The 26,856-nt window shown below is 39.2% G+C and overlaps 2 protein-coding genes across 3 annotated transcripts; one reads left to right on the forward strand and one right to left on the reverse strand.

The window, feature by feature from the left end:
- Positions 1-249: 249 nt before the first annotated feature.
- Positions 250-12,418, reverse strand: DBT (dihydrolipoamide branched chain transacylase E2). Of its 2 annotated transcripts, XM_069862204.1 has the most exons (13): positions 12,302-12,317; positions 9,940-10,063; positions 9,199-9,263; positions 8,093-8,216; positions 7,845-7,920; positions 7,138-7,319; positions 6,641-6,768; positions 5,616-5,859; positions 4,649-4,815; positions 3,641-3,718; positions 2,567-2,758; positions 2,330-2,401; positions 250-1,404 (listed from the first exon to the last, which is right to left on the reverse strand). In XM_069862204.1, exons 2-13 carry the CDS (start codon positions 10,025-10,027, stop codon positions 1,237-1,239), a joined length of 1,584 nt encoding a protein of 527 aa, XP_069718305.1. In that variant the 5' UTR covers positions 10,028-10,063; positions 12,302-12,317; the 3' UTR covers positions 250-1,236. The 2 variants fall into 2 exon arrangements, with proteins under 2 accessions (XP_069718305.1, XP_069718306.1); XM_069862205.1 differs by lacking the exons at positions 9,199-9,263; positions 9,940-10,063 and having other exon boundaries at positions 12,302-12,418.
- A 2,861-nt stretch (positions 12,419-15,279) lies between these two features.
- Positions 15,280-22,188, forward strand: RTCA (RNA 3'-terminal phosphate cyclase). The gene is made up of 11 exons (XM_069862174.1): positions 15,280-15,376; positions 15,453-15,553; positions 16,030-16,173; positions 17,109-17,232; positions 17,775-17,833; positions 18,352-18,493; positions 19,625-19,749; positions 19,886-19,944; positions 20,560-20,654; positions 21,606-21,710; positions 22,075-22,188. Exons 1-11 carry the CDS (start codon positions 15,347-15,349, stop codon positions 22,171-22,173), a joined length of 1,083 nt encoding a protein of 360 aa, XP_069718275.1. The 5' UTR covers positions 15,280-15,346; the 3' UTR covers positions 22,174-22,188.
- Positions 22,189-26,856: the final 4,668 nt, after the last annotated feature.

The raw sequence follows: 26,856 nt of genomic DNA on the forward strand, positions 1-26,856 counted from the left end.
CATCATCACAGCTAAATGCAATAGACAACTTTTGGTCTACAACAGAGGTTTCTATGTGTCTAAAGAAAGTAGAAAATGTCCATTTTGTGCCTCACAAGTTATTTTTTAAGGCCACGTAACTATCTTTTCTTGCATCTGTTCACAATCCTGGTTTCTAGAAGGCATTTATAACCAACAGTTTTCTCTGTATTGCCTATTAAATAACCAGAGCAATCCTCAATCTGTTTAGTTTACCTTAAAGCCAAGTAACTGTTCCAACGGCATTAACTTAAACCTATTTATTATGTGCCTCATATCTGAGTTTTAAAAGTCCTTATCTCAAATAATATTTTTTAATGTTAATTCTTTGTTTTGTCTGATTAATCTGTCAAATTTCAGTATCTGAACATCAATAATACAAGGCGATGCAAGTTTTTAGAACACGTTCTGATTACTGTAAGGCTTACCTAGCAACAGAATAAAAAATGAGATCCTTCTTCTCTTTCTTTTTGGTTTTTTTTTTATTTAACCAGACAGATGCTTTCTATATAAAACAAAAAATAACTGGAAAGTGTTTATGGACTGCAACCACTTACAGAACATTCTATAGAGTATTAGGGCCCTGATAATTATCACTAGATGTTATCAGTTAGCATTTGAATAAATGCGGCCTCTTCATTATATTTAAAGAGTACCTGTGCAAGTAATTGCCAGGAAAAAGTGGACTAGCAAAAGAATTCAGAGGTTTATTTAGTTAAACAACAAAAAGCTCTCTGGACATCTTATAGCAGAAGCAGCAAAGGCATTTTATTGGTATATGATTTTTGCATTACTTCTTTTGGGAACTGGATATTATTTGTAAATAAATTTGTGTCCAACAAGGAAGAACTATGAGTATTTACCTTCAAAAGAGGTTAATCAGATTATAGATACTGCAGGTGCAGATCGCTGTTATTGTCATACCAGCCTCACAACCATTTGTATTATAAAAGGCAAAACAAAGACATTCAATCACCATATTCAGAAGTCGCACCTTGATCTATAAAGCCTGACAGTCTGCTGTAGAAGAATTTACAGCACTGCTAATTAAAAGAAGTAACAAAAATTGATAGACTGATACCAGCTGTTGAGAACTTTTGACCAAACAGAATTATTATATAACATGAGTGGCAAAGGGCATGTGCTAGCAGAGCCAGCTTTTAAAAATATTCAGTCTAATCCACAAAGTTTAAAGGCATATTCTAGCTGTGGTTTCCTCTATTTGAGGTCTAGCAGCATTGAAGCAGGGTTCTCCAAGTAAGATTTCCATAAGTTAGAAAACCGGGCCATTGTAGCTCCATCAATGATGCGGTGATCAGCTGACCAACTCACATTCATAATCTGTGCTTTAAATACTTCACCTTTTCCATTAAACCGAGGAAGAACCTAAAAAAATCAGAGGAAGGCAAAAAAATAGAATTATTAAATACTTTAATTAACAAATCTGTATTTTTTTTAATTGTTAATTTGTTAACCTACATTTTGCCACCTTCATTTTGTGGAATTAGACAGACAGCAGTAATGTAATCCAAAAAACAAAAGAACTTCCTATTGTTGTTTGTGCTGCAGCCTAGAATATATTGCAAACCTACATTATAAACAGTCATATCCTGTTTCCACCACCACGGAAGTAGTGAAAACTTTTCTTGACTCAAAAGTGTCTTCCCAAACAGTTTATTGCAACATTAGTGGTCAAAGCTCATTAATGCTTTTTTAAAGCATTCTCTGAACAAAAGTCTCATAGGAAGAGCACATAAAAAGTATCATAAATTCATACTTAAATTTAATTAATTTCCAGCATCAATCTCAAATACGATCTCACATTAAAGAATTAAAGCCTGAAATTCAGAAAACATGAAACTGACTTAATCATACAGAGTTCCATATGGATTCAGCTATCTGGCTCTGAAATTAAACTTCATTATGAGAATACATTTTCAGTCTCAAGTTTTCTCCCTGATGTTAGCAAAAAATGTTATCACCATCTTGCATAACTTGTAAAAATATATTTATGTTGTTTCTTAATAAACTAGAAAGCCAAACATAAATGTGAGTGAAATATAATAGGATTCTAATAAAACAAATCTGGACCTTTGGCATAACAGACTTCTATTTACACATTTGGTGTTTCTGCAGGGTCATCTAAAAACATCACAAAACTTTTCAATCACAAGCTATGCAGTTTCTGTAACATAAAGAGGAAATGTTCATATAAGGAAAAAAAAGGAATACTCCACATTTCATTTGCATTACAGCTGACCTTAGTTAGCAAGAGGTAAACACTCAAATCAGTGAGATAATGTTAATATACCTGTATCTTCCCAAGTGCTCCGATAGCTACTTCAGGAGGTAGTATCACTGGTTTTGTGTAAGTGCCACCAATCTACAAAAGAAAAAGCTGGAGATATTAGTTAACAAATATATTTTTAAGCAGACAGTCTCTTGAATTAATTGCTACAGCTATTGTTCATTGAATATTAAAGTTTACTATAGGTATTAATTTCATAAGCAGTTTTCTGGCTGAAGTTCTCACTTTTCCTGTACTTACTGTGCCAATATTTGAAAGGGTGAATGTTCCCCCAGTGAGGTCATTTGTTCCCAACTGGCCTGCAGAGCCCAGGGACTGTAGGCGATTTAATTCAGAAGCAATCTCAAACACGCTACAGACTTGAACATTTTTCACATTTGGGACAATTAAACCTTGCTCTGTGTCCATGGCAACTCCAATGTTGTGCGAAGCCTGCAACAAATGTAATTAACCAGACATTAACATAAGCAGTCAACATAAAAAGTCTTTTACATAAAAAAGCACTTGCATAATGTCTTCTTTATTTATCTTTCTAACCTAGACAGTGCTGTCTGTTGTAAGCAACTTCTCTAGAAAACTTTGAGGGCAGAAAGGATGTAAATTTTGAAGTATTAGCTTTTCAAATCTGCAAACTGCAAATTGATTTTAACAATTTCACATCCAGGAATCAACGTTGCGCTGAAAACATTTCACTCTAGGATCACTATATCAGTAACAAAACATGACTAGTACATTTTAAAAAGAACGCTAAAATTAAAAAAAAAGGAAACAGAATTGCCTTTCACTTGCTAGAAGTAATATATAAGGATTCATCTGAGAAATATTGATAAAACTGCACAAAAGGGTTTGCACTGCAAGGAGTATGTACACATCACTTAAGAAAACATGGACTTGCTGCCCAGAAATATCTATCCATCAACTTGTACAAAAATTTAATATTTTTTATCAAAACTGAGTTTAAAGTATGACTTTAAAACAAAAGGGTTGGAACAGTGAAACCACAGTGAAACCACTGTGTCACTACTAAAAAATTATTATATTAGATTTTATGTGTTCTCATTTTAAATACTTGGCCCATCTCCATGTGAAAAATAGGAAATGACTCCATAAATACGCATTTTTCAGTCAAGCCTAAATAACAAAGTGACTCTAAACAAATTATTAAAATAAATTCAAAATCGATCTCAGAATTCGGACACACAAATTATTGTCCAGCACAACACCATAATATTGGTTCTTATAAGTAGCTCCCACATTCTGAAAAACTGTTAGTTTAGGTTTTCTGCTCACAACTTCTATCATTAATCTACAAACCTTGTATGTGACATTTTGACAGCTTTCATCCAAAGAAGCATTAAGAATGGGATACTGCAATAACCCCAGAGAGGCTGCCTGTTAAACGTGAAAGAAAAAAAAAAATATTTTTTGTATTTTATAACCAGAGAGCTGCATGGAAAGGAAGTAACATTGGGAGACAATTTAGATTAATAACAATATGGCTTTCCTCAATGCAATCAAATTTGACTTAAAAACTCTACTAACCTTATCAGTTGATATTCTGTCATTATTAGGACAGGAGAAAAAAACCACTTACGAGACCCAGATGTACATCAGACAGACATATAAAAACTGGTAAACCCTCTCCCAAGTTGACATTGAATCTGCATTTGCTATTTCTGTTCCACAATTCAAATCAAATATCCCAAGATCAAAGTTAAAACTTTAAGTAGCAAAGTCGTTCTCAGCTCTCCAGTTAAATGACAATTATTTCAAGAAAGTAATATTAATTCCCCCTAAAAAGAGTGAGTAGAAAGAGTGCTTACTTAGCACTTTAATGGAAGTACCATCACCAGAAGTTTCAGACTAAGCTATGCACTCATGGCAACCAAATCAGTGCAAGTGCCTGGTCTTCTGAATAACAGAAGCCATGTACTCATTCACCTGAGGGATTCATTACCAACAAAACACAATAACGATGCATTTCACGTAAGGTTCATTTTAATGGACCTCACAAAAAATACTGACAGTTTCCTAAATTTGTTTTGTGTAATTCAAGCAGCCAACGATGCTTACCCCCATAATGAATAACACTTCATCTGCTCTATCCTTCCCTACCAATGTATCAAAATTTTCCATATTATGTATCTCTAATGATAATTCCAACCGTAAATTTGTAAGTGGTTCAATTAGCAAAGTTGAGATTTCTCATGATTTGTAGTTCCTAGGAGGCCGAGAGTTGCTCCAACCTTACAAAAATTATCAATCAGACTTTGGCAAAACTGGCATACGTACTCCAACACAGCGCTCAGCTGCACATCTCACCTTTATGAAGAAAGGCATAAAGGAAAGCTTAACTCCACGAAGTTGTGCTAGAGGTTTCAGCTCTTCTCGCAACTGAACAAGCTGAGTCAAATCAATCTCATCACAATAACCGAAGTGAGGTATCTTCAGGGCTGCACTCATAGTCTTTACCATCGCCTTCTGAAAACCTGTAAAATATTCACCGACTTCTTAAGGCAGCCAAACAAACCCCTGGGAAGTTACGGTGAGATTTCAATTATTTGTTTCCATTAAACAAATTACACACACACAAAAAAAAAACCCAAAACAAAATAAAACAAACCCAAATCCCAACCATAGATAAGAAAGGACAGGGTAAAGCTCACTTTAGGATCAACAGTTATTCAGCACATGCAACTCAATTTTTATAATATTTCAGATTATATTACTGCATCTCTTTCCTATGTCTGTATGCATTTGGAATCCCAAAAAAAGTGATCTGCACTACTCTTTCCAGCCTCTCCAAATCAACATTGCCTGAAGGGCAAGCAAAAGCCTTTTATCTTCCTCTGTTAATGTCAGTCTTACCTTGGTGATTTTTGTTGTGCTCTTCTCCAGAAGAAGAGTGAATGCTGAAGTACACTATTATTAAGGACTGATAAACCCTGAAATTCACTGCACTTTGCTGCTAATTGCATAGTGGTTTGTACTGTGACAAAGTCACGTTTCAGAATTCCTGCCTGTTTCAGCATACATTTGATGAAACAAGGATTAAAAATGAGTAATTGCAACTTGCAGCCCAACTCCATCCAACCAAAATATGAACAATTATTTCATAAAGTAATATTTTAATGTAACACCTTGTTATGGAGCATGTCTTCCTATTGCCCATTTGCATGCCAATAACATGAAACACACTCCCATCAAAAGGAACCAACTGTTCACTAAGTAACGTTTACTGGCAGACTACTGTGAACATGGTGCCAAGATTTCATATTTCGTGATTTACCTGTTACAGGTTCAGTTTTATCTTTTCCTGAAAAGACAATGGGTCTGGAAACAGGCACAGGAATTTTGTGTGCTTTATCCTTTGGAGCAGCTGGCACAGTCTCTGATTTTGGCAAAGGTGGGACAATTTCAGCCTTCGGTGATGGAGGCAAAATAGCTCCTGTTTGTTTGGCCAAGTAATTAAGTATGTCTTCTTTTAGAATTCTGTTATCTTTCCCTGTTCCAACAACTTCACTCAATTTAATCTGAAAAGTACATAACAAGCTATGACACTTTCATTTTACAGCAACATGAAAACTTCCTACATTGTGAGCTATGGTTAAAAACTATTCCACTTACTGATCTAACAAACCTATGTTTTTTTTTCCCTTTCTATGATTTATTAGGTATTCAATGTTGTTCAAATCATCCAGAAAGCCCACTACATTGCGTATTTTTATTTTTATCACATATTTTAAGGAAGAATTATGAATGCTGCTTCTCCTAATTACTTCACAGAATCAATAGTGAAATATTAATTTGAGGAAAGCTATTTGTCATTTAATTTTCTCTACTTATTGTTTTATTTTCTCCTAAAAATGCACCACATACTTTCAAAACCCATGGAATATTCACAGGAAAAAAAGAAAAGCACTTAAAAGATAATTAGTAAATCCTCTGCTCTAATATGAATTTGAAAAACAGAACAAGGTACATAAAGCTGAGATTCGTTTTTTCACATCCTTCTTCCTTTGTCTCAAGAATCTATCCTAATACTTCATTATTTTTATTCTAAAAAGGTTTTCTTAATCTCCAGCCTAAAGCATCCTAGCTGCATTTTAAGCCAAATAATTCTTTTCCTATACACCATATTAATCAGAAAGCACGATCCTCTTCATCGTTAGAGCAGGTTTTACAAATCTAAAATGTTTTTGAAAGTATGTAATTTCTCACTGCAGTTTCCTCTAGACCAATGTTCCCCTTGTCAGCCAAACTGCTATGTAAAAGATGGATAAAATGCAGTAGGATCTGAGTCAGCAAACTCACATTGTTCTCCATGGCCAGACGACGAACTGCAGGGGTTGCTAATGTTTTGTGACCTTTTATCTCTTGGTGAGTGTGCTCTTCATGAGACATAGGAGGTGTTTCAACAACATCTTCTTCTGGGGCAACACCTGAAAACAAACAAACAAACAAATTTAACTTTACTACATTACCAGAATTTGTTAAATTGCAGCCTCAACCATTTTGTGATTATGTGACAGATTGTTTTGAACAGTTACTCTGAGCTGCTGTGGATGGGAACACAGTATGCTGAAGGCTGCTGCTCAAGCTAGATTTTCAACAGGAAACACCTGGCTTTTGAGATTTAATTCCTAATAAAATATCACAGCTTTTTCAACTTATTTTAATTAACTTTGTAAAGGGAAAAAAAAAAAATTCAGTTTTAAGATTTACAGGAAGAAAAAGAAAACTCCTCTGTCACTGATGGGTTTATGACAACAAACATAAAATATTCAAGAGAAAAAAATGGCTTACAATACCTTTTGAAGCATCAATTTCAATGTCCACTAGTGGTTTTCCAACAAAAGCAATTTCATCTAAATTGTAATGCAGTTTTCTAATGATGCCATCATAACGACTAGTAATTGTAACGGAAGCTTTATCACTTTGTACTTCACAGATGCTATCAAACTGAGATACGCTGTCACCTTCTTTTATATACCTAAGAGAAAAGACACAGGCTGCTACAAAACAGATTATGTGTAATAATAAGACATTTCAACACCACCTTCCTTCACTATACATTTTGATTTTGCTTACTCCATTCATCATCGGCTTTTTACAAAGAATTTAAGTGATCAAATCTTTCACTATTACAACAGAGAAGGGGTATAGGATAAAATTGTGTGGCTTCTCCAGACTAGTCATTTGTTTCTAAAGTTCAGCCTAAGTAAGTATAATAAAAGACAGACCTCCTGCACCCTGAAACAACAATTACTGAAAAAAGCATATACAGAGCTGCAATTAGGGCATCACATTCCTTCCACCTTTTCCACTCCCAAATAAACCAGACTTTAAAGAAAAAAAATGTAAAGCTCAATATATAAAAGGTTTTAAAATGTGGAAAATGAAACATGAAAAACTTCACTAGTAACCCAGAAAACATATTCTAAGATAAATAATTGATAATACAGCTGTTAAACTACTTTCTGATTTCTTAGTATATTTCTATGAAAGTAGGGCTTACCATTCTTTTACAGTCACCTCCGTAATCCCTTCTCCAATGTCAGAAAGCTTAAACTGGACAATTTGGCCACACGAGACTTAAAACAGACAATAGGAAATACAGCATGTTTAACATTAAATATAAAATATCAGACAGAAAAATCTGAATGCACCAAAAACAGTCTACATACCAGTCATATGCAAACTGCTAATATAAAACTCACAAAATAGCAAAAAAAAATTAAATTATTTTATTATGAAAAAGATTACCAGCAGATGTTCTGAATAATCGCTGTTGATGACTAAACTTGAGGGCAGATTTGTCAAACACGCACACATATTTTGATTTTATAAAGCGAATGCTGCTGCAGGATCTAACACGGTGAACACAAACCTGGGGGAGAAAAGTCTCAAGTGTTAATAAAATGGACTGAGGAATGTAGAGCTCATTTAATATTCCTGATGCAAAAGTAATACTAAAATAGTTTAATTCTACTTTATACAAGAGAAGTTCTTATGGAATCATAATTATATGGAATACATACAGAATGTACAATAACCATTAAATTAGCATAAGCTTTGCCACTCTCTAACTTCTTTCACTAACACAACACATGGGAAGATCAAAGCCACAATAACATAACCAATTAACAAAAATCATGACAAGATCTGGCAAGAGATTCATATTTGCTATTGTTTCTCTAAGCAATTAGTTTAATCAGGACACGCACACACCAAGCATACATAATATCAACTACACCAACCAACTGAAATAGTCTTATCCAGAATGGATGCTGGAAGTGTCCCCTAGACTGCAGAAAAAATGAGCATATTTTCCTTTGGTAGTTGTTATTCCAATCAAAGGTTGATCAGAAGTGCTAATTGGTAAGGAAATTCACACCAGAGGGCACAGACAGTTGCCCTTTTATTCTGTTAATGTATAGGAGGCATTCATCATCAAGTAAATATCATTTCACAGCAACTTTAATAATATTTTTAAGAGCTGAGCGCAAGATGGTTGTCTTTCTTGGTTACAATTATATTTATCCAGAAATCAACTTAAAAGGTCAATGAAATTTTCTGAAAGGTTGTTCAGACAAAACTTTATGCTTTAAAGCATCATGTAATCAGTCATGATTTTGGTCAAAAGCAAAGCCAGTAACACTTGCATTGACATAAAGAGGCATTTTATCATTAATCTCAAGAGAAGTTAGTTAAGACCTTTTCTTATTTAGTCAAGATTTCTTAAATCTATTGCAATTCTAGTGTTATGTTGTCTTAGAGTGCTTCAAAATTAATAAAAATAACAATTTATCTGTAGATACTATCTCTAATTAATTTAGAGATATGAAAAAAAATCAGGTGCTACAATGTACCTCAAGTAGCTCAAAACTGTAAAATTTAGAAATTATCTTCTTAGAGTTGCCAGAAAACAGCACACCTGCATGGGAAAGGTCATTTTAACTTGTTTTTGCAAAAATCCTATCAATAATTACAGAGCACATGAAACGTCTTGACTGCCCTCCCCACCCCCTAAACTGTTCAACTCATTGACTTCATATTACACTTTTAAAAAGTAGATTCAGAAAAGTATACAATTCTGAGCTGATGATGTACGCATTTTCTGTATTTAATCTAGCACTGCAAGTTATCTTTGGCATCACCTTTCCTTCAGAAACAAATATTTATACAATACAATCTACCACAAAGGACACAACAAAGTTATACCGAGGTACTTTCTGGCTGCCTGCTGCTAAGGTTGTACGTACTGATCTAGAGAAACTATTTTTCTAATTCCTATAATGAGCAAACATTAAATCCTGTTCATTAGTCCTCCAAACAACTTTCCATATTAAAAAAAATATAGGTTAAATGGTAATTCTAAGCTATGAGAAATCTTATTTTATGAACACATTTAAAATTCCCATTCAACTACAAAACTGCTATAAAATGTCCATCTTCACAAGCCTATTTTCTCCCATTTTTGATTAGTTTTCTTCCCACTGGAGCCCATCAGTTTGGGGTTTTTTTGTCCAACAACGTCTTTTCAGTCCCAAACTTACAATAAAACTCTTTTCTCTATATATAACCCTACACAGAAAACATTCAATATTTACCTGTGAAGATGATCACAAGGAGCACATCAAATCTCTGAACTACCTCTAAATGTGAAGTTTCATAATGCTTTCCATGTGTTTTTAACATTTGGTAACCAATGCAGGTAGTAAATTAGTAATGTCACTGCCAAAAAAACAGACTGGTTTTGTAATAGAAGAGTTTCAAATTATATTTGCAGGAATAATTCAAAACTACTACTGCATTTTTTAAAAAGGAATCTTTTTGTTCTGCAGTTTTGCATATTCTCTACTAAAAAAGTCAGTGTGCTGGTACGTTAAAGCAACAATACAGTACACAATCTCTTCACAGAACAGTGTCCCTTTCTAACAAGGGAGAAATTAAAATCTATGAAATAAAGAGGCTGTGCTTATTAATTTCCATATTTTCTGTGTAATGTTGAATAAGGAAATAACAAAAGCATATAAAAGATAAGTTTAGTACCCATCTACATATCTTGTCATCTGCAAAAACATAGTAACAAAACCCAACAAGCACAGTATTAACAGTAATGTTTATGTTGCTGCTGTTATGCTATGAGAGAATCCAAGGGCAGTAGTGCTCCAGTCAGATAACACTTTTCTTGTGCAAGCCTTCAAATTACAGAGTCACTGAGGTGAGAATAAACTGTAGGCCCACTCCAGCCTCTCACTGGTACTGAGGACACATCAGCCACTGATACCCCACTGACAAAGCCTTGTAGCTTGAACCAAGCCAACACAAGAGCTGTATGCTATGTTGGGGAGAACAGCCTTGCCCCCGTTCAGTTCAGTTTGGGTTGTTTCCGTAAAAAGAAGCCACCTGTGCTTTTCTAAATCACCAGTGATCCTAAATATCTCTTGGGAGCCTTGGAACATTTTTATGCTGCCTGCAGGCAACTGATTACCTGATGAAGTAACACCAAATTTCAAAGTCACACTAACTACTTCATGCCCAAAGACAATGACTTCACATTAGGACACTCCTCTACAGAACTTTGTTGATTTACTGTCACATTTAAGTCACTTTAATGAATGGTCACTCACACTGGATTTGTTTTGTATACACATTCTGTATCTCCACGTACACAGTTGTCTACATATTAAAGTAACGCCTTTGACAGCATGTTTCAGTCCGACATTATTCCTCACATAAATAACTGGCATCATGTCCTAGTGTCTAGGTAACTTATTTCCTTACTACTTGATACAAAGACCCCTAGGCTCCTTTCTTCTTCATAACTTACAGCCCCCATAGACAACCAGCATTACATTGTCCCTCCTCTTGCTAGCCAAAATGTCTGCACAAGTACTGAGAACATTAAAGCCCTTTAGTGTTATGAAGTCCACGTTATTTCTTGGATCTCACCACTGCTTTACAGCAGACGGTCGAAAGAATTAGTATCCAGCAAAACTTAAAATGTACTTGCAGGAAGCATACTGTAAATTGTCAATTCTATAGTTCGGCACGCACACAGATAAGACAGACTCATAGAATCATAAAACAGTTTGGATTGGAAGGGACCTTAAAGATCATGCAGTTCCAACCGCCCTGCCTTGGGCAGGGCCACCTCCCACCAGACCAGGCTGCCCAAGGCCCATCCAACCTGACCTGGAACACCTCCAAGGATGGGGCAGCCACAGCTTCCCTGGGCAACCTGGGCTAGTGCTTCACCACTCTCATGGCGAAGAGAGTGGTGAAACCTAAACCTGCCCCTCTCCAGTTCATACCCATTCCCCCTCATCCTATCACCACTAGCCTTTATGAATAGTCCCTCTCCAGCTTTCTTGTAGGTTCCTTTCACCTACTAGAGCATTTTCATCTTATCAGAATCTCCCTCTAGAGTTGAGTGGATGGTTTGGTTAGAAAGAGTAGTAAAAAGAAGCTGTTTCTGTCAATGTTCTTAAGTAAAATTACTTAATACAGGCTAAAACTAGGTAATTACAAAAGTATTGCTGACAAAATTCCTCACTACTACGCTTCTGAAATACAATATGAATTAAGAGCAAAAATAATAGTAGAAACTAGAACAAGGATCTCTCCTTGATTCTGTTTTCACTCGGATAATCTCACAAGTAGGTGTTTCTTTCCCTGACACTGCACAGCAATGGCAGGACTGGGAGCAGGACGGCTGTAACGCGGGAAGGCGGCAGTGCGTGTGTTTACTACGAGGCTCCTGGGAGGCTGATCCACCCCCCTGAAACGCTGAGACCCCTCAACCTCCCCCTCGCAGCGCCGGGGGCAGCTCCGGCGAGGAACCGGGGACGCGGCGCGGGTCCGTGCTGCCCGCTCCGGGCTAACGGGAAGCGACAGACCCTCGGGATGCCGCCCCCGGACCGGCTAACGGGAAGCGTCACCGCCCGGAGCGCCCCCCGCTCCCCTTACCAGGCGCCCCGCGGCTCGGCTGCCACCCCTCAGCGCCGCCACGGCCGCCATCTTAGGCCGCGAAGAGGCGGCCCGCGCGCCGCACACCTCCCACCCGGCAGCCAACCAGCGGCCGCCCTGCGCCAGGGCCGGCGAGGGCGGTGGCGCCAGCAGCAGCCAATCAGCGGCCGCACTGAGCGAGGGCCGTGCCAGCCGCAGCCAATCAGCGGCCGTTCTGAGCGAGGGCCGTGCCAGCCGCAGCCAATCAGCGGCCGTTCTGAGCGAGGGCCGTGCCAGTCGCAGCCAATCAGCGGCCGTTCTGAGCGAGGGCCGTGCCAGCCGCAGCCAATCAGCGGCCGCCCCTCGCAGTCCTCGCGTCTCGCCGTGCTCGGGAAGTGGCAGCGTCTGGTGGACAGGCCTGAAGCAGCCGTGGGCCATGAGGCGTGTGTCGCTGTGATCAGTGGCAAATGTTTGAGCTCGTGTCCTGATCTATAGCAGCGGTCTAAGATTGTATATGCTATAGTGGTTTGTGCTATAGTGGTATATGCCTTGAGGGGTGTCTGTCCAAAGGGGGCCTGCTGTGTAAGGAACAGGCATCCCGCAAGATAAAGAGAAGGAAGCCTGGAATCCACACTGCCACGCCAGCAGTAAAAAACTGTTTTTCTCAAAGTTTGGGCTGCACCCCTCTTAAGGTTGAAAGCCTAAGAACGAGGAACACAAAAAGGAATTAATATGTAATACCTTTTCGGGTGATTAAATGAATGTGCATAGATCTGTACTGTAAAAGATGGACTAGTTTTCTCACTTGGCATGCATGTTTTTGGTGGAGTGATTCCCCCACGTGTCCAGCACTGCTAATAAAAAAGAATACCTGCTTGATAATGACCATCCAGTTGTTACTGAGTTATTATCTTGGAATCCTCGCTAAACCTCACCTAGCGTATCGGCGTGATTGTGCTGTTCTTGACGCAGAGAGCGCAAGACACACAGGCAGTGAGCAGCCAGGGGCTCCATGGATTTGTAATTTGTTCATTCAGCAATAGTAAAGCTAGACCCCTTGCAGCGATCGTTGAAAACTTCACCCATGCTCTGCGTAGGACCCCCACTGCTCTCCAAATCCTCACTGCAAAAAAGGGGCTCCCACAACTGTAGACCTGGATGATGATAACGGGACAATTGGTGATGGATCTTTCTTAATTACTCTACTTATCACCTTGAAACTTGTTAATCACTACTAATCAGTCATTACATTTCTTGTTGTAGTAAGTTAAGTAAAACTTGCTTTCACAGAGTATGAGATTGGGGTTTTATGCTGATTGAGCTTAGCACCATGTGGTAAAACATCGTCCTGTAGCTACCTTGCTTCAGAGGAAACCACTCGCTTGTAAACATGATGGCAGGAGCCTGGGCGCTTGCCTCCCGTGGGACAGAGCCATTCCCACAGGGCTGCCATCCCAGCTGCCGCTTGGTCATTGCTCCACCCTAGCACAGTCCTTGGCCATGATACAAAAAGTAGTTACTAATATAAAAAGTGGAATATTTTTTATTTAAGCTGAATCATAGAATCATAGAATCATAGAATAACCAGGTTGGAAGAGACCCACCGGATCATAGAGTCCAACCATTCCTATCAAACACTAAACCATGCCCCTTAGCACCTCGTCCACCCGTGCCTTAAACACCTCCAGGGAAGGTGAATCAACCACCTCCCTGGGCAGCCTGTTCCAGTGCCCAATGACCCTTTCTGTGAAGAATTTTTTCCTAATGTCCAGCCTAAATCTCCCCTGGCGGAGCTTGAGGCCTGAAGTAGAGTTAAGTTTCATCTAAGTAATTCTATTTTCTGAAAGCTAGACAGAATATCCGTCTGGTAGCGTGCTTTTCAAAAGAGTTTTTCCAAACACTGGAGATGATAACAGCTTGTGTGCAGTGTGAGCTGTGCTGAACAGATGGGTCTTCTGTAATCCCCTCTATTTGCAGCCTTTCCCCATTTCAAACGCAAAGTCAGACAGAGCCAGCTCCAAAGCTCCAAATTAGCAAGAGTTTTGGCTGTTGTAAACTTCATAATAACATTAAAATCAGCCCATGGAAAGTAACAGGATATAGAATCATAGAATAGTTAGGGCTGGAAGGGACCTTAGAGATCACCTAGTTCCAACCCTCCTGCTATGGACAGGAACATCCCACTAGATCAGGTTACCCAAGGCCCCTCCAACCTGGCCTTAAACAGCTTCAGGGATGGGGCAGCCAGAACTTCCCTGGGAAACCTGTTCCAGTGTCTCACCACTCTCATGGTGAAGAAATTCTTCCTAATGTCTAGACTTCTCCAGTTTACACCCATTCTCCCTCATCCTATCACCACTAGCCTTTATGGATAGTCCCTCTCCAGCTTTCTTTTAAGTTCCTTCCAGGTACTGAAGGTCGCTATAAGATCTCCTCGGAGCCTTCTCTTCTGCAGGCTGAACAACCCCAACTCCCTCAGCCTGTCCTGTATGGGAGGTGCTCCAGCCCTCGGATCATCCTTGTAGCCCTCCTTTGGACCCGTTTCAACAGCTCCACATCCTTCTTACATTGAGGATTCCAGAACTGGAAGAATTCTTACAGAAGAGGAACAGAGGAGCAGAATCCCCTCCCTCACCCTACTGGCCGCGCTTCTTCTGATGCAGCCCGGGATACATTTGGCCTTCTGGGCTGCGAGCGCACATTGCCAGCACATATCGAGCTTCTCATCGCCCAGCACCCCCAAGTCCTTCTCCGCAGATTTCTGGGAATACGTGTAAGATTTCTGGGTAAATGTATCCACGTGCAGCGAGTGGGAAACGCATCCCGTCCTGCCTCCTGTCCGGATGACGGAGCTCGGTCCCTCCCGCTACCCAGCCCTTACAAAGGGCCCTCGCTTTCTAAACCTCCAAAACGAGCCTCAGAGGGTTTATTCGCCTGCATTTTCGGTACCGGCAGCGGAAAGGCGTCGCCCCGGTGACGTTTACGAGCCCCGCCGGCAGCCACCGCGCAGTCTCAGCCCTGCCCGGCGCCGGGACGCGGCCGCCCGGGCCCCGCGGCGGCGAGAGGATGGAGATAGACGGCGGGGTGATGGAGGGGGTGAGCGGCGGCGGCGGCGGGCGGCGCGGGGGCGGCGGGGCCGGCGCGGGGCCTGACGGCGCCTCTCTCCGCGCAGGGCGGGCAGATCCTGCGGGTGTGCACGGCGCTGAGCTGCCTGCGGGGGCTGCCGCTGCGGGTGCGACGGATCCGCGCCGGCAGGAGCCAGCCCGGCCTCAGGTGAGCGGGGGGGCGGCTGCGGGAGCCGCCCTTCTCATCCTGGCTCCATCTGGAATTCGTCATTGTAGCGTTTAGTGGTCGCTTCTCTAATGCGGCGTGAGCGTGTAGCCCTTCCAGTACCTGAAGGGGCCACGAGAAAGCTGGGGAGGGACTGTTTATAGAGGCTTGAAGTGGTAGGACAGGGGGAAATGGCCCTTAAATTGGGGAGGGGCAGAATTAGACTAGACGTAAGGAGGAAATTCTTCACGATGAGGGCGGTGAGGCCTCGGCCCAGGTTGCCCAGGGAAGCTGTGGCTGCCCCAGCCCTGAAGGTGTTCAAGGCCAGGCTGGATGGGCCTTGGGCAGCCTGGGCTGTGGGAGGTGTCCCTGCCCACGGCACAGGAGGTGGGACTGGATGGTCTTTAAGATCCCTTCCAACCCAAACCATTCTGTGATTCTGCTTGCACATATTCGTAACTCCATATTGTTGCTCCAAGGCCTCAGCATCTGTCTGGATTAGAGGTCATTCGAGATCTATGTGATGGGAAGCTGGAAGGCGGAGAGATTGGCTCCACAGAAATAACCTTCACTCCTGGGAAGATCAAAGGTGGAACCCACATAGCAGATACAAAAACAGCAGGGTATGTCTTTGTGCACTGACTAATAACTGCTCTTAATTGCCTTTGGTAATTTCAAAATTATGACAGAAAGCACTTTGTTCACTTTAGAAATATCACAAAATAGCAGAGGAAGAAAGAACAGTAGTACATAAGTAGTGAGCCAAAATCTGTGCTCCCTGAGCCACGTATGTGACCAAAGAACCTTTAGTGTAGGCAGGATGTGTGTGAATGAAGTGCATGGAAATGTAATAGTTTTAAAATTATAATTGATATGTAAGTTGAACAGTTGATTAATCTTAAGCAAAGAACAGCTGCCCGTGTATTTAAAACTTTATCCGTTATTTTCTCACATTAGTGCATTACATATCAGGTCAAATGCGTCAGATTAAAGTATCTCAGATTCATGAGGTCTGAGATAATCCTCATTGTACGATAAAATAAATTTTGAGATTTTACTTACACATGTAATGGCACAATATGGGATACTGGTCTTTTAAAACAGGGAACATATTTTGTCCACTGTTCTTTGTGCCTGCATTCCTTCTATCCTTCTGTTTCTGTGTTTGAGTCCTTTGTTCTTTGAATCAGTTGCAAAACCAAGTAAACGGGTTATAGAAGGCTGCTGTGAACAGTTGTTGGAAGCATCAGCAAGGATAGGCATAAGTTAAAAGTTTCTTTTAAATTGAGAGAGCGTTTTTCTGAGCTGCAATATTATAAACAAACAAGCTGATGCCCTTTACTCAACACAGAAAGGTTTGAGTAAGCAGTAATACAGCAGAACTTAGTAATTAAGCACAAGCAGAAAGAAAGCAGTGGTTCACAAACATCTGGAAGTTATTTAAGAATGTAAACCCATGTTTTCTTCAGTTCAATGGCAGTTACTGCTTTTGCAAATCAAAATTATATTTGAAAAATTATGACTGCCTGACATTTGAGTATCTTATAATTGCTTTTAGGAGTGTATGTCTGCTGATGCAGGTAGCAATGCCCTGTGTGCTGTTTGCTGCTTCCCCATCAGAACTTCATTTAAAAGGTGGGACTAATGCTGAGATGGCTCCTCAGATAGACTACACAGTCATGGTAGGAAAAAATTTCTTTGGCTTGGTGCATCTTTCATGCGTATATATGCAATGTAGCTACTTCTGTTGTTCTTACTGCAAGTTTATTTGTAATTATGGAATTAGTCATGGCAATGTAACACTGGTAGTATACCGTATGTAGAGAGCAACCAGTGTTTCATGGAATTCCCTAAAATGGCAACTAGTCTGTTTGCTTTTAATTACTAAAGAAAATTTCACTTAAAATGTTCTTTATTCTAGAAGTGCTGTCAGTTGTTAAGACTTTCTCTTTCCTTTTCCATAAGAAAATCCTTTTAGACAAAGTGTCGTTGAGAATGAAGTATAAGGAATATCAGGTTAAAGCTTATGAGGAATGTGCAGATTCTCAGCTGTATGGATGAGACTGGCTATCTTTTTTTGTTGTAATGTAACTGAAACTTTTGCTTTGAGCTTCTTTAGTTTGGGTTTTCTTTTCTTTCTTTTTAAGACTGCATAAAATAGTGGAAAACTATAAATCCAGAAATAGATTCACTCTGTTTTTTATATATGCTTGTGGTTTTTTAGGTTTTCAAGCCAATAATTGAGAAGTTCAATTTCACATTTAATTGTGACATAAAAAAGAGGTGAGTTATGGAGACATGTGGCAGAGGCAGGCCTTACAGAACCAGTATGCGAGCACAGAGGCACAATACAAGGCACTCTCAATCAAGCTGAGGGATGAATTTATACCAGATGAACTAATCTGAACTAGCTGCCCCTGTCTGTACTGTCACTGTATAGAGAATGTGAGATGGTTCTTTCCTGTCTTTTTTTTCCTTTACTTGAGTCTTTAACTGCCATTTAATGTTGCCTGTGAGCTGCTCCTGAGGGAAGTGCATGCTAAGCAGGCAGCTCATTAGTGAGCTTTTTCTGAGGTGCCAGTTATGTTGGTGTTTGGTTGTTCATAAAATGTGTGTTATGAGGTAATGTTAGAGAACCTAATTCTGTTACAAAGATTTCTGAGGTGCACATCAAGAACATTCATGTGTACAGTAACAAAACATAAAAATGTATAGTGAAGTACACTAAGAGCCTTCTGGCTCTTTTCTTGGTTTTCTTGTGGTCACTGCATTTAATCATATCTGGTTACTGTTCTAAACAGGGGCTACTATCCTCAGGGAGGTGGTGAAGTTGTAGTCCAGATGTCACCAGTCAAAGAGTTGAGCCCAATAAACTTAACAGAACGTGGCACAGTGACAAAGATATATGGAAGAGCATTTGTTGCTGGAGCGTTGCCTATAAAAGTAAGTGCTGATAATAGCTCTGATAGTATCTGACTTAATATATTAATGTAAAATTGCATGTAATCTGCTTAACATAACTCTACTCTTCCTAAATTCTACAATTCTTTACATGCAAAGTAGCTTTATTAAATGTGTTCAGTTATTCAGGCCCTAGAATAGAACTTTGGGCATTTCTAAAATGCATTTATTTCATAGGAATATGGTAGAGCTAAACCAGGAAATGAGAATGGTATCCTTGATGTCTTTCATATGACCATTCAGAAGTCTTTAGCATATATTGAGGGGTATTTTATATCTGATTTACATATTGTTCAAACTTACAAGGGTTATTTTAAATCGGAAGTCATGGTCCTTGTTCATAGATTTATGGTAAAGTGTGGTGCAATAAGCAGAGGTCAAACTTCATGAAATCTTTCAACCATTGGTAAGGGTATTATTAGAACAAGTTAAGGGTAGGTGTAGCTAAAGATAAAACAGAGATTTGCTCCTTTGTACCCCCTTCTTTCAATCATTCCTGTCCTGTCTATGCTTATAGAGAATGAGTGGTGGGATCTGCTTAAAGCTCCTTCTCACACACAGGCTAGGAATTGGTAGAGGAAGGAAGAGGAAACAGTTAATTTCTGAAAAGCTGTGGACTGATTTTGGTCTTGAAATCTTCAAACCTATGAATGTTGGCTATGATTGGATCACAAGGATAGGATAAGCTTCATCTACCTACCTGTTATTTAAAGTTGTCATTTTATATGTAATATCTTTTAGACTATATCTCGTACATAGTAATTGTGGGGTGGTGTTTGTTTTCTTTTTTACGAGCTAATGTGTTGAGATAATCAAGACTAAAATCAAAATTTTCTCCCTATGAATTGAGAACAGTTCCTGAGTTTCTATTGACATTGAAGCTTCTACATACATCACTGTAATGAGCACTTGTTCAGCATTTAATGTTACATCTCTCAGGAGAGATGATGCTCAATGCTTGCTTGCAGGGGTTTTATAACTAATACTTTGTTTTTTGTAGTTAATAAAGTAGCCCCTTTCTTCAGGGATTCACTGTAATAATTAGACTTACGAGGAGAAAGTATTACTGTAGTTACATAGTTTAATTAATGTTTTTATGCCTTATCTTGTTAGCTGGCAAAAGACATGTCAGCAGCAGCAGTGAGATGCATCAGAAGAGAAATCAGAGATCTTTACATTAACATTCAAGCTGTTCGAGAACCTGATGATCAAGCCTTTGGGACTGGAAGCGGAATAATGTAAGATGAGCCCAAACTTTCTGTTGATGCCTGTAACCGTGCTGGTTGATTAGCCAGATCTTGATTATATTTCTGATTAATAAAACGTAATGTCAGTGATTTTGTTCTTAATATTGATTCTGTTTTTTCTGCTTAGTGTTGTTGCAGAGACTTCAACAGGTTGTTTGTTAGCTGGATCGTCACTTGGCAAAAGAGGTAAAAGTTCATGAAGCGTAACTTTCAGATTTAACTTAATGTGCTATTAACAAATAGGAATCTGCAGTATAATCTACTCAAAGATCTGATGCTTTGAGTGTCGCATTTTTAAATGGATATTGTTTAGTAATAAAGGACATTGGAAATCAGCACATTTTAAATGTTGTAGGAAATGGAATCTTACACTTTGTACTAAACTGCTTCTGCATAGTGACAAAAATTATAAGATTATTAAATTCACCTTTTATCTGAATGGATCGTTAAGGATCACCGAGTTGAAAATGCTTCTGGACTTTAAATATATGCAGTCTTTGTAGTTTACCTGTGAGTTTTTGTTCAACAGTGAATCTAGATGAATATATAGATTAAGAGGAACAGAAGTGATTTTGTTTTTAAATTATTTGAATAAAATTTTTCTCTAAGTAGGGCTACTTTCTTTCCACTGCTTAGGAAGTATGTCATAAGATGGGGGGGAGGTTAAGCAGACGTTTGAGGCAAGAGCATGGAAGTAAGGTTTAAAAAGTTGATAATTTCTTGATTATTATTTATTATCTGTATTTTTAAAATGTTAAATAATAATTAGCAGCATCCTACTCTCCTGGATTTCTCTGTTAGGAAAGAATTCTGACAAGGTTGGCATTGAAGCAGCTGAGATACTGCTCAGGAATCTTAAACATGGTGGAACAGTGGATGAGTCTCTGCAAGACCAAGTAAGGCTCCTGCATGTGTTTACATAAGTTAAAGTAGCAAGAACATGTGTGTATGTATTACTCATAAAGAATATAAATCTGAACAGGGAAAGAATGAGATGTAGACTTCAAAGTTAAACTGTATCTCCACAGGCAGGCATGGCTTTACATAATTATTTGATTATTTGAAGTCGTAGGAGGTTTTCGGGTGTGGTCACAACATCACTAGGATTAACAGATTACATAGAGTTCTTGGGAATGACAGATGCTCCTGGCTTTGCACCAACACCCTTACACTTCCCCTTCCTGTAGGCAACAATTTTTTTCTGTCTGGCACTCCTGTGTAGCAGAGTAAGAATACCTCCCCGGTTACATAGTAGGAATGATACTCAGTGAAGCTGTTAGAGGACAGAATATCTAGGAGGTGCCCGTTTGTCTTGCTCACCCAATTTCATTTGAAAATGAAGACCCTCTACTGTTTTTATTTTCAATAATGCAGCCTAATGAGAATCTTGGGCTGTTCTAGATAGGATGACCTTACCTCTTAGCTGTCAACACCTGGCCATGCATCACTGTTATGTAATATAATAGGAAATATTTACGTCTTCAGCACATCCTCCTTTTCCCAAAGCATGCACAGTATAATTGGTGGAAACATGCCACAGCTAAATTCAGCGTGTACGGGAACTGCTCAGTTACATTGTGCTTTGTAGAGTACTTTGCCATGGTGACGTTTGCAAAACAAATCAGATTTTTTTAAATGTGTCTGGCAAATTGTGATCAGAAAGTGTTAGAATTTTAAAATACACTTCCTGAGTTTTTCTCTCCATAAAAGTAATCTACCGAGCTGGAGTCTGACATGACTTTGGGGAATTTTGTGGTGAAGGGTGGAAAGTTTTTTCTTTTTTTTTAAATGAGTAAGTTCCCAGGATCTGAAGAGTTCCTTAATAATTACCTTTCTCTCTCTTTCAGCTGATCATTTTTATGGCACTAGCAAACGGAGTGTCTAGAGTGAAAAGTGGACCGATTACACTCCATACTCAAACTGCTATACACTTTGCAGAGCAGCTAACAAACGTGAGTCCAAAAGTTCAAGAAGTTTTACCTATCAGTTGTCATCCAGGACGGAAGCAGTTTAGCAGACTGTGAGCTGAACTTGCTCATGGAGGACAAATACTGATGAAATACTTGATACAATATTTATATAGGAGTTGACCTGTAGAAAATGAACATGCTGTAGACTTAAATGCCTGTAGAGCAGTTAGATACTCCTAACACCTTTATTTAAATGTTTTTTAAGGAAATCAGGCAAAGCTCTAATATATATATATATATATATATAAAAACACATGACAATACGGTTATTGGGCATCAGATAATGAATATTTAAACTTATGTATGTTATAACTTAATTAGTAATATATTTCTAATCCTGTTTTAGGCCAAATTTACTGTGACAAAGTCGGAAGAGGAAGATCCCAGTAAAGATACCTACATCATTGAGTGCCAAGGAATGGGGATGATAAACCCAAACTTATAGGGTTTAAAAATAAAAGGCAGCAAGCTGACAAAAGCAAAACTCAACATACCTCAGTGATGCATTGCACTACGTTTCAATGGATGTATAATGTGCATGTGAACAGGAGGAGTCTTCTGTCACATCTGAGTGATTTAACTTGGTTTGCTGAGAATCTGTGCTGTGGAAATGGAAACTTTTTTTTTTTTTGGTACTGTTAGCAGCAAAATGAGTATGGACTGGACAGCAAATGGAATACATTGTATGTAACTGAGAGCATCAATTAGAAGCTTTGAAAGTTCAGATTCACCAAAGTAAAAAAATGTAAGTTCTATTCTTCAGAAACCTTAATGTGATGAGGTCTATGCAGAGAAGTAGACCATCAAATCTGTATCGCTGTTCTTCCTTAACTGTTTTGCTTAAATTGTGCAAAATAATAAAGCAATATCATCATATGAAGGCCTGGCATTTATATTTGCTGTTATCGCAGCAGGTTGTGTTAGTGGAAGATGCATACAAAGGAACTTTTCAGAAGGTCACCTTACAGAAAGAACACCTAGTGCATCAAATAATCTTGTAAATCCTCTCTTTTCAACTATTTAAAAAAACACCTCAGGCACAGTAAAACAATGTACGACATTAAATCCCAAACACTAAATTTTAACTTAATGGTAAGATTTGATTTACTATCTAGGGGTGTCCTTGTTCGTGTACTAGCTAGGTCTACATTTTCACCAGGTGGTTGCTTCTTTTCGATTTCAGCTGAGAGAAGGGAGCTGTTGAACACACGTATGTGCACCCAGATACATACGAGTATGTACCCCAAGCACTGCATATACGCACAGGTGTATTTACGGATATTAAATGCAATTGTTTTGTCCCCCATCTGTGGATTAAGTAAAGAAGACTGCCTCTTGCCCTTGATTGTGCTACAAAAGCTTTTTCTGAACTAAAAGGAAGATAGAGAGAGGGCATATTTGGTTTTGTATATCAAGAACTGAATCACAGAATTGGAATCACCTAACCAAAACTATATAAAATACTATATAAATGGAAGCATTAATTAATTGCCAAGTTTTCGGCAGCTCAGTCTGCAGCCTTTCCTCAGAGATCCTTTTTTTCCGCTGCTAAAGATGTTACTTGGAAGTATCGTTTGTCTGACTCATTAAGATAATGGCATTACTGTGCATTTCTAACACAGATGTTCACCAACTGTCTACTTAACGATATGTTTCTTTGGGTTCTTTCCCTCTCTGTATGCGAAAACTACTGCAGAACAATGGGATGCAGTCAATTTCTGAATAGCTAAAAATTATTTTTCTCTACTACTGGAAATGGTCTGAAGGGGGTAGCAGATACCTGCTGAAGCATCTTTGTAACCCTGGTACTCGACTGCTGATGGAAGAGCACCTCTGAATTACTGGCCTGTGCTGCTAATGATTTTCCATGTTCCCTTTTGGAAGAACTCTGTATTTAAAAAAAACCCTCAAACTTGAGAGAAAGACCTCAAAGAGTTGTTAACTCTGCTTAAGAACACAAGATCTTCTAAACTACATTTGAATTTATCTTTACCTGTTTCCACAGTCTGAAAAAAATAATATATTTGACTAATATAACTTTTAATTGAGAGAGTCCTGCTGAAGGGATGGCTGGGTGTAATTTAGTTCAAGCTTGTGATTAAAGCACCACTAACTTAAAATTTATATCAGGTTGCTTAGAGCCTTGTCCAGGCAGATTTTGATAATTTTCAAAGATGGAGTTTCTATAGTTTTTCTGGGCAACTTGATAAAGCTTGACCACTCCCAGAGCTGACATTACATGTGAGCAGGCAAAAGGGTTGTGGGGCTTCTTTGTTTCTTGAGCTGAGGGACTGCCTCTTAAATGGACGTTACTTCTTGTTACAGGTAGGGTATTGGGAAGATGAGCTTAGCCATCTACAAGTTTTTCACTGTTTCTTCAGAAGAAAACATGGCAGAAGAAAATGATATAATTAGTTCTACCTTACTCAGAAATCTGCTGGTATGTGGGAAATACTCAGGTTCCTCTGGCAGCTGAGAACAAGGAAGCTTCAGCGAGCCCTAGAACTAAGACGATAAAAACAAAACTTTGTTACAAATATTTATATATCCCTGCCGAAAATTAACACAGAAAAATATATAGAATATAGCTTGTAACATATATGATTAAATTATTCCTTTTTTGTTAGCTTTGAAGTTCAATTGTTGTATTCACTGTAATTTAGTATCTTCTTACCGGTCCCCAACCAAGCAAATTTCAGAGTACAGTTGCAGCATTTGTAGAAATTATGCTTCTCCACTGAGTATAAAACTGACATTGTTTGTACTGTCATTCAAAGTAAGCCAACATCATGTGTGTCATGAAAATCACAATCTGAAACTAATGCCTTCCCTTCAGGTTTTAAAATCTCTAGCGAGTGCCTTACACACTTGGGCTTCTGGCCTTGTAATCACTGCTTTACTTCAGCAATCAGATAAGAATGATCCACTTTCTTGCCCAATCAATTCTTAGAGGACTGTAAGCACACTTAGATGCTAATGTCTAGATGGTCTAAAGACTAGATAAGTCAGTATGACTTACTCCTGTCATGATAAGAAAACCTTATGAATAGAGCACAGCTAAATGAACTTTTATAGTTAAGCAGGCTTGTATATCTTCATGCATATATACATACTGTGTTATGTAGGAAAAGCAGGGTAAGCTTGAGTATGATTTTATTTCTGGCCTCAGAAACTGGCTGGAGCACCTTTTCATAGCTTTTCTTTTGCTTCTTAAAAACTCTACCAGTTTGCACACCTGAAATGTTGTCTGCATGCTACAATTTTTTTTTCCCCACCTTGACGAATGCCCAAGGCTGCCTTGGAACAATCACAGCAAAAAAGAACTAGTGAAACCTTGAGAGAGCTACCTCATGTTAGAATTCCAAGCTTTATCCAACGGTCCCTGAAATCAGGTCTATCTCACTAAAAATTTCTTTTGGAAAGAATTTTAAAATATGCAAGGATTTTTTTCAAAGAAAAATTATTTTTAAATCAACACAAAATTGTACAATACATAGCAGCTCAGCAGTGCTGACCACCGTCCCTGCACCCCCTTGCTCCATGAGCCCATTAAAAAGACTTTAGCAGCTGGCAGTCCTCGGCAGCTTCCTTGCAGTCCTGTCCAAGCGTCCAGCTCCCTCTTCCTGTGCGGTGACCGCTGGGGCCACCACGAGATGAGGCAGAGGGTGGTGTGCTGGCCCTTCCTTGCTCACCTTTGTCAGTGCGATGACTGTCCCCTCATGGCCCCCCTGCAGGGCTTCCTGGACGGAAGGAACCTGGTGCTGAATGGAGCAGGATTTACAAGCAACTCTCTTCTTCTCGGGGTTAGAAAATCTCTAGATGGGAAACATCCATAGCAGATTTTATTCTTCAGTAGGATTAAATTCCCCAAACAATTTTTACTCCCTGCTATACATGCACACACACGTACGCACACATACAGGATTTTATTAACCAGGCCAATTCACGTCCTGTCACCTCATGGGGACCTTGTACAGGAAATGCTTATCGTAATTCCTATTCTTTTTCTAGATACAATAATTAATTAATCTTCATTACACATATACTTGAGCAACTTCTAACTGATGTAGTAAAATTCATAAAACTAGTTTGGAACTACTAGTATCATTCATGTTCTATCAAGTTGCTGTTTTCCCTTTTCAATGGGATTCCGCGTCATAAAACTTAAATCCTCTGGGTTTACATTTATTTCCAATTCACTTAGATTTTTAAATCTACAAGTCAAAACATAAGCTTCAGATCTTGTTACATCACACTCCTACATTGCACGTGCTGTATGCACTTCAGCTTAAATTTTACAGCATAATTAATTCTTAAAATTAATGCAATGCATGCAAATCACTTGTTGGTAGTTTGTGGTGTAACTTTTCTTTTTTTTTAAGTTTCCTGACCTTTTTGAATACTAACTAATAATTACAGTACATTACTTGAAGCTTTTTAATTTTCATTTATATCCATTTACAATCACATCATTTTTAGAGATAAGGTTGAATTAACTCGGTTGTGGGAATGCATTAACCTTTTGTTCAGGAAGAGATGAAACTGCTTGCACCTGCTCAACAAATATGCACTGGGTTTTCTTATGTTAATCAGACACATTAGAATCTTATATAAAGATTTGGGTGTGGGTGTATAGATACAACTAAGATGCTTACATTTAATACTGCTCAAATAAGTAGCAGCGATGATTCACAAGTTCTGGACACCCAGGACATGGGATTAATCCTCTGAAGCTGCGTGTCCCTAGTGTACTTCCACGAGAGAGACTTGTGTTTGGATGAATGCTGTGACCAGAGAAAGGCCCTGCACTGAGCTCTGCTATGACACAACCCTGTGCAGCGCTGCAGGCTTGGGGAAAGCGGCTCGAAAGCTGCCTGGCAGAGAAGGACCTGGGGGTGTAAGTTGACAGCCGACTGAACGTGAGCCAGCAGTGGCCCAGGTGGCCAAGGAAGCCAATGGCATCTTGGCTTGTGTCAGAAACAGCGTGGTCAGCAGGTCCAGGGAAGCAATTCTGCCCCTGCACTCAGCAGTGCTGAGGCTGCACCTCGAATCCTGGGTTCAGTTTTGGGCTCCTCACTACAAGAAAGACACTGAGGTCCTGGAGCGAGTCCAGAGAAGGGCAACAAAA

The sequence above is a fragment of the Phaenicophaeus curvirostris genome, chromosome 8 (assembly GCF_032191515.1).
Source record: "Phaenicophaeus curvirostris isolate KB17595 chromosome 8, BPBGC_Pcur_1.0, whole genome shotgun sequence".
In the NCBI taxonomy this organism is placed as follows: Eukaryota; Metazoa; Chordata; class Aves; order Cuculiformes; family Cuculidae; genus Phaenicophaeus; species Phaenicophaeus curvirostris.

Excerpts from the sequence above, each read along its gene's own strand:
- DBT (XM_069862204.1), bottom strand. The coding sequence starts at position 10,027 with ATGTTAAAAACACATGGAAAGCATTATGAAACTTCACATTTAGAGGTA. Across the intron at positions 8,217-9,198 it reads ACAGTTTTGAGCTACTTGAG|GTTTGTGTTCACCGTGTTAG; the intron begins GTACATTGTAGC and ends TTTCTCCCCCAG. Across the intron at positions 2,759-3,640 it reads GTCAAAATGTCACATACAAG|GCTTCGCACAACATTGGAGT; the intron begins GTTTGTAGATTA and ends CATTTGTTGCAG.
- RTCA (XM_069862174.1), top strand. The coding sequence starts at position 15,347 with ATGGAGATAGACGGCGGGGTGATGGAGGGG. Across the intron at positions 20,655-21,605 it reads ATGAGTCTCTGCAAGACCAA|CTGATCATTTTTATGGCACT; the intron begins GTAAGGCTCCTG and ends TCTCTCTTTCAG. Across the intron at positions 21,711-22,074 it reads TTGCAGAGCAGCTAACAAAC|GCCAAATTTACTGTGACAAA; the intron begins GTGAGTCCAAAA and ends ATCCTGTTTTAG.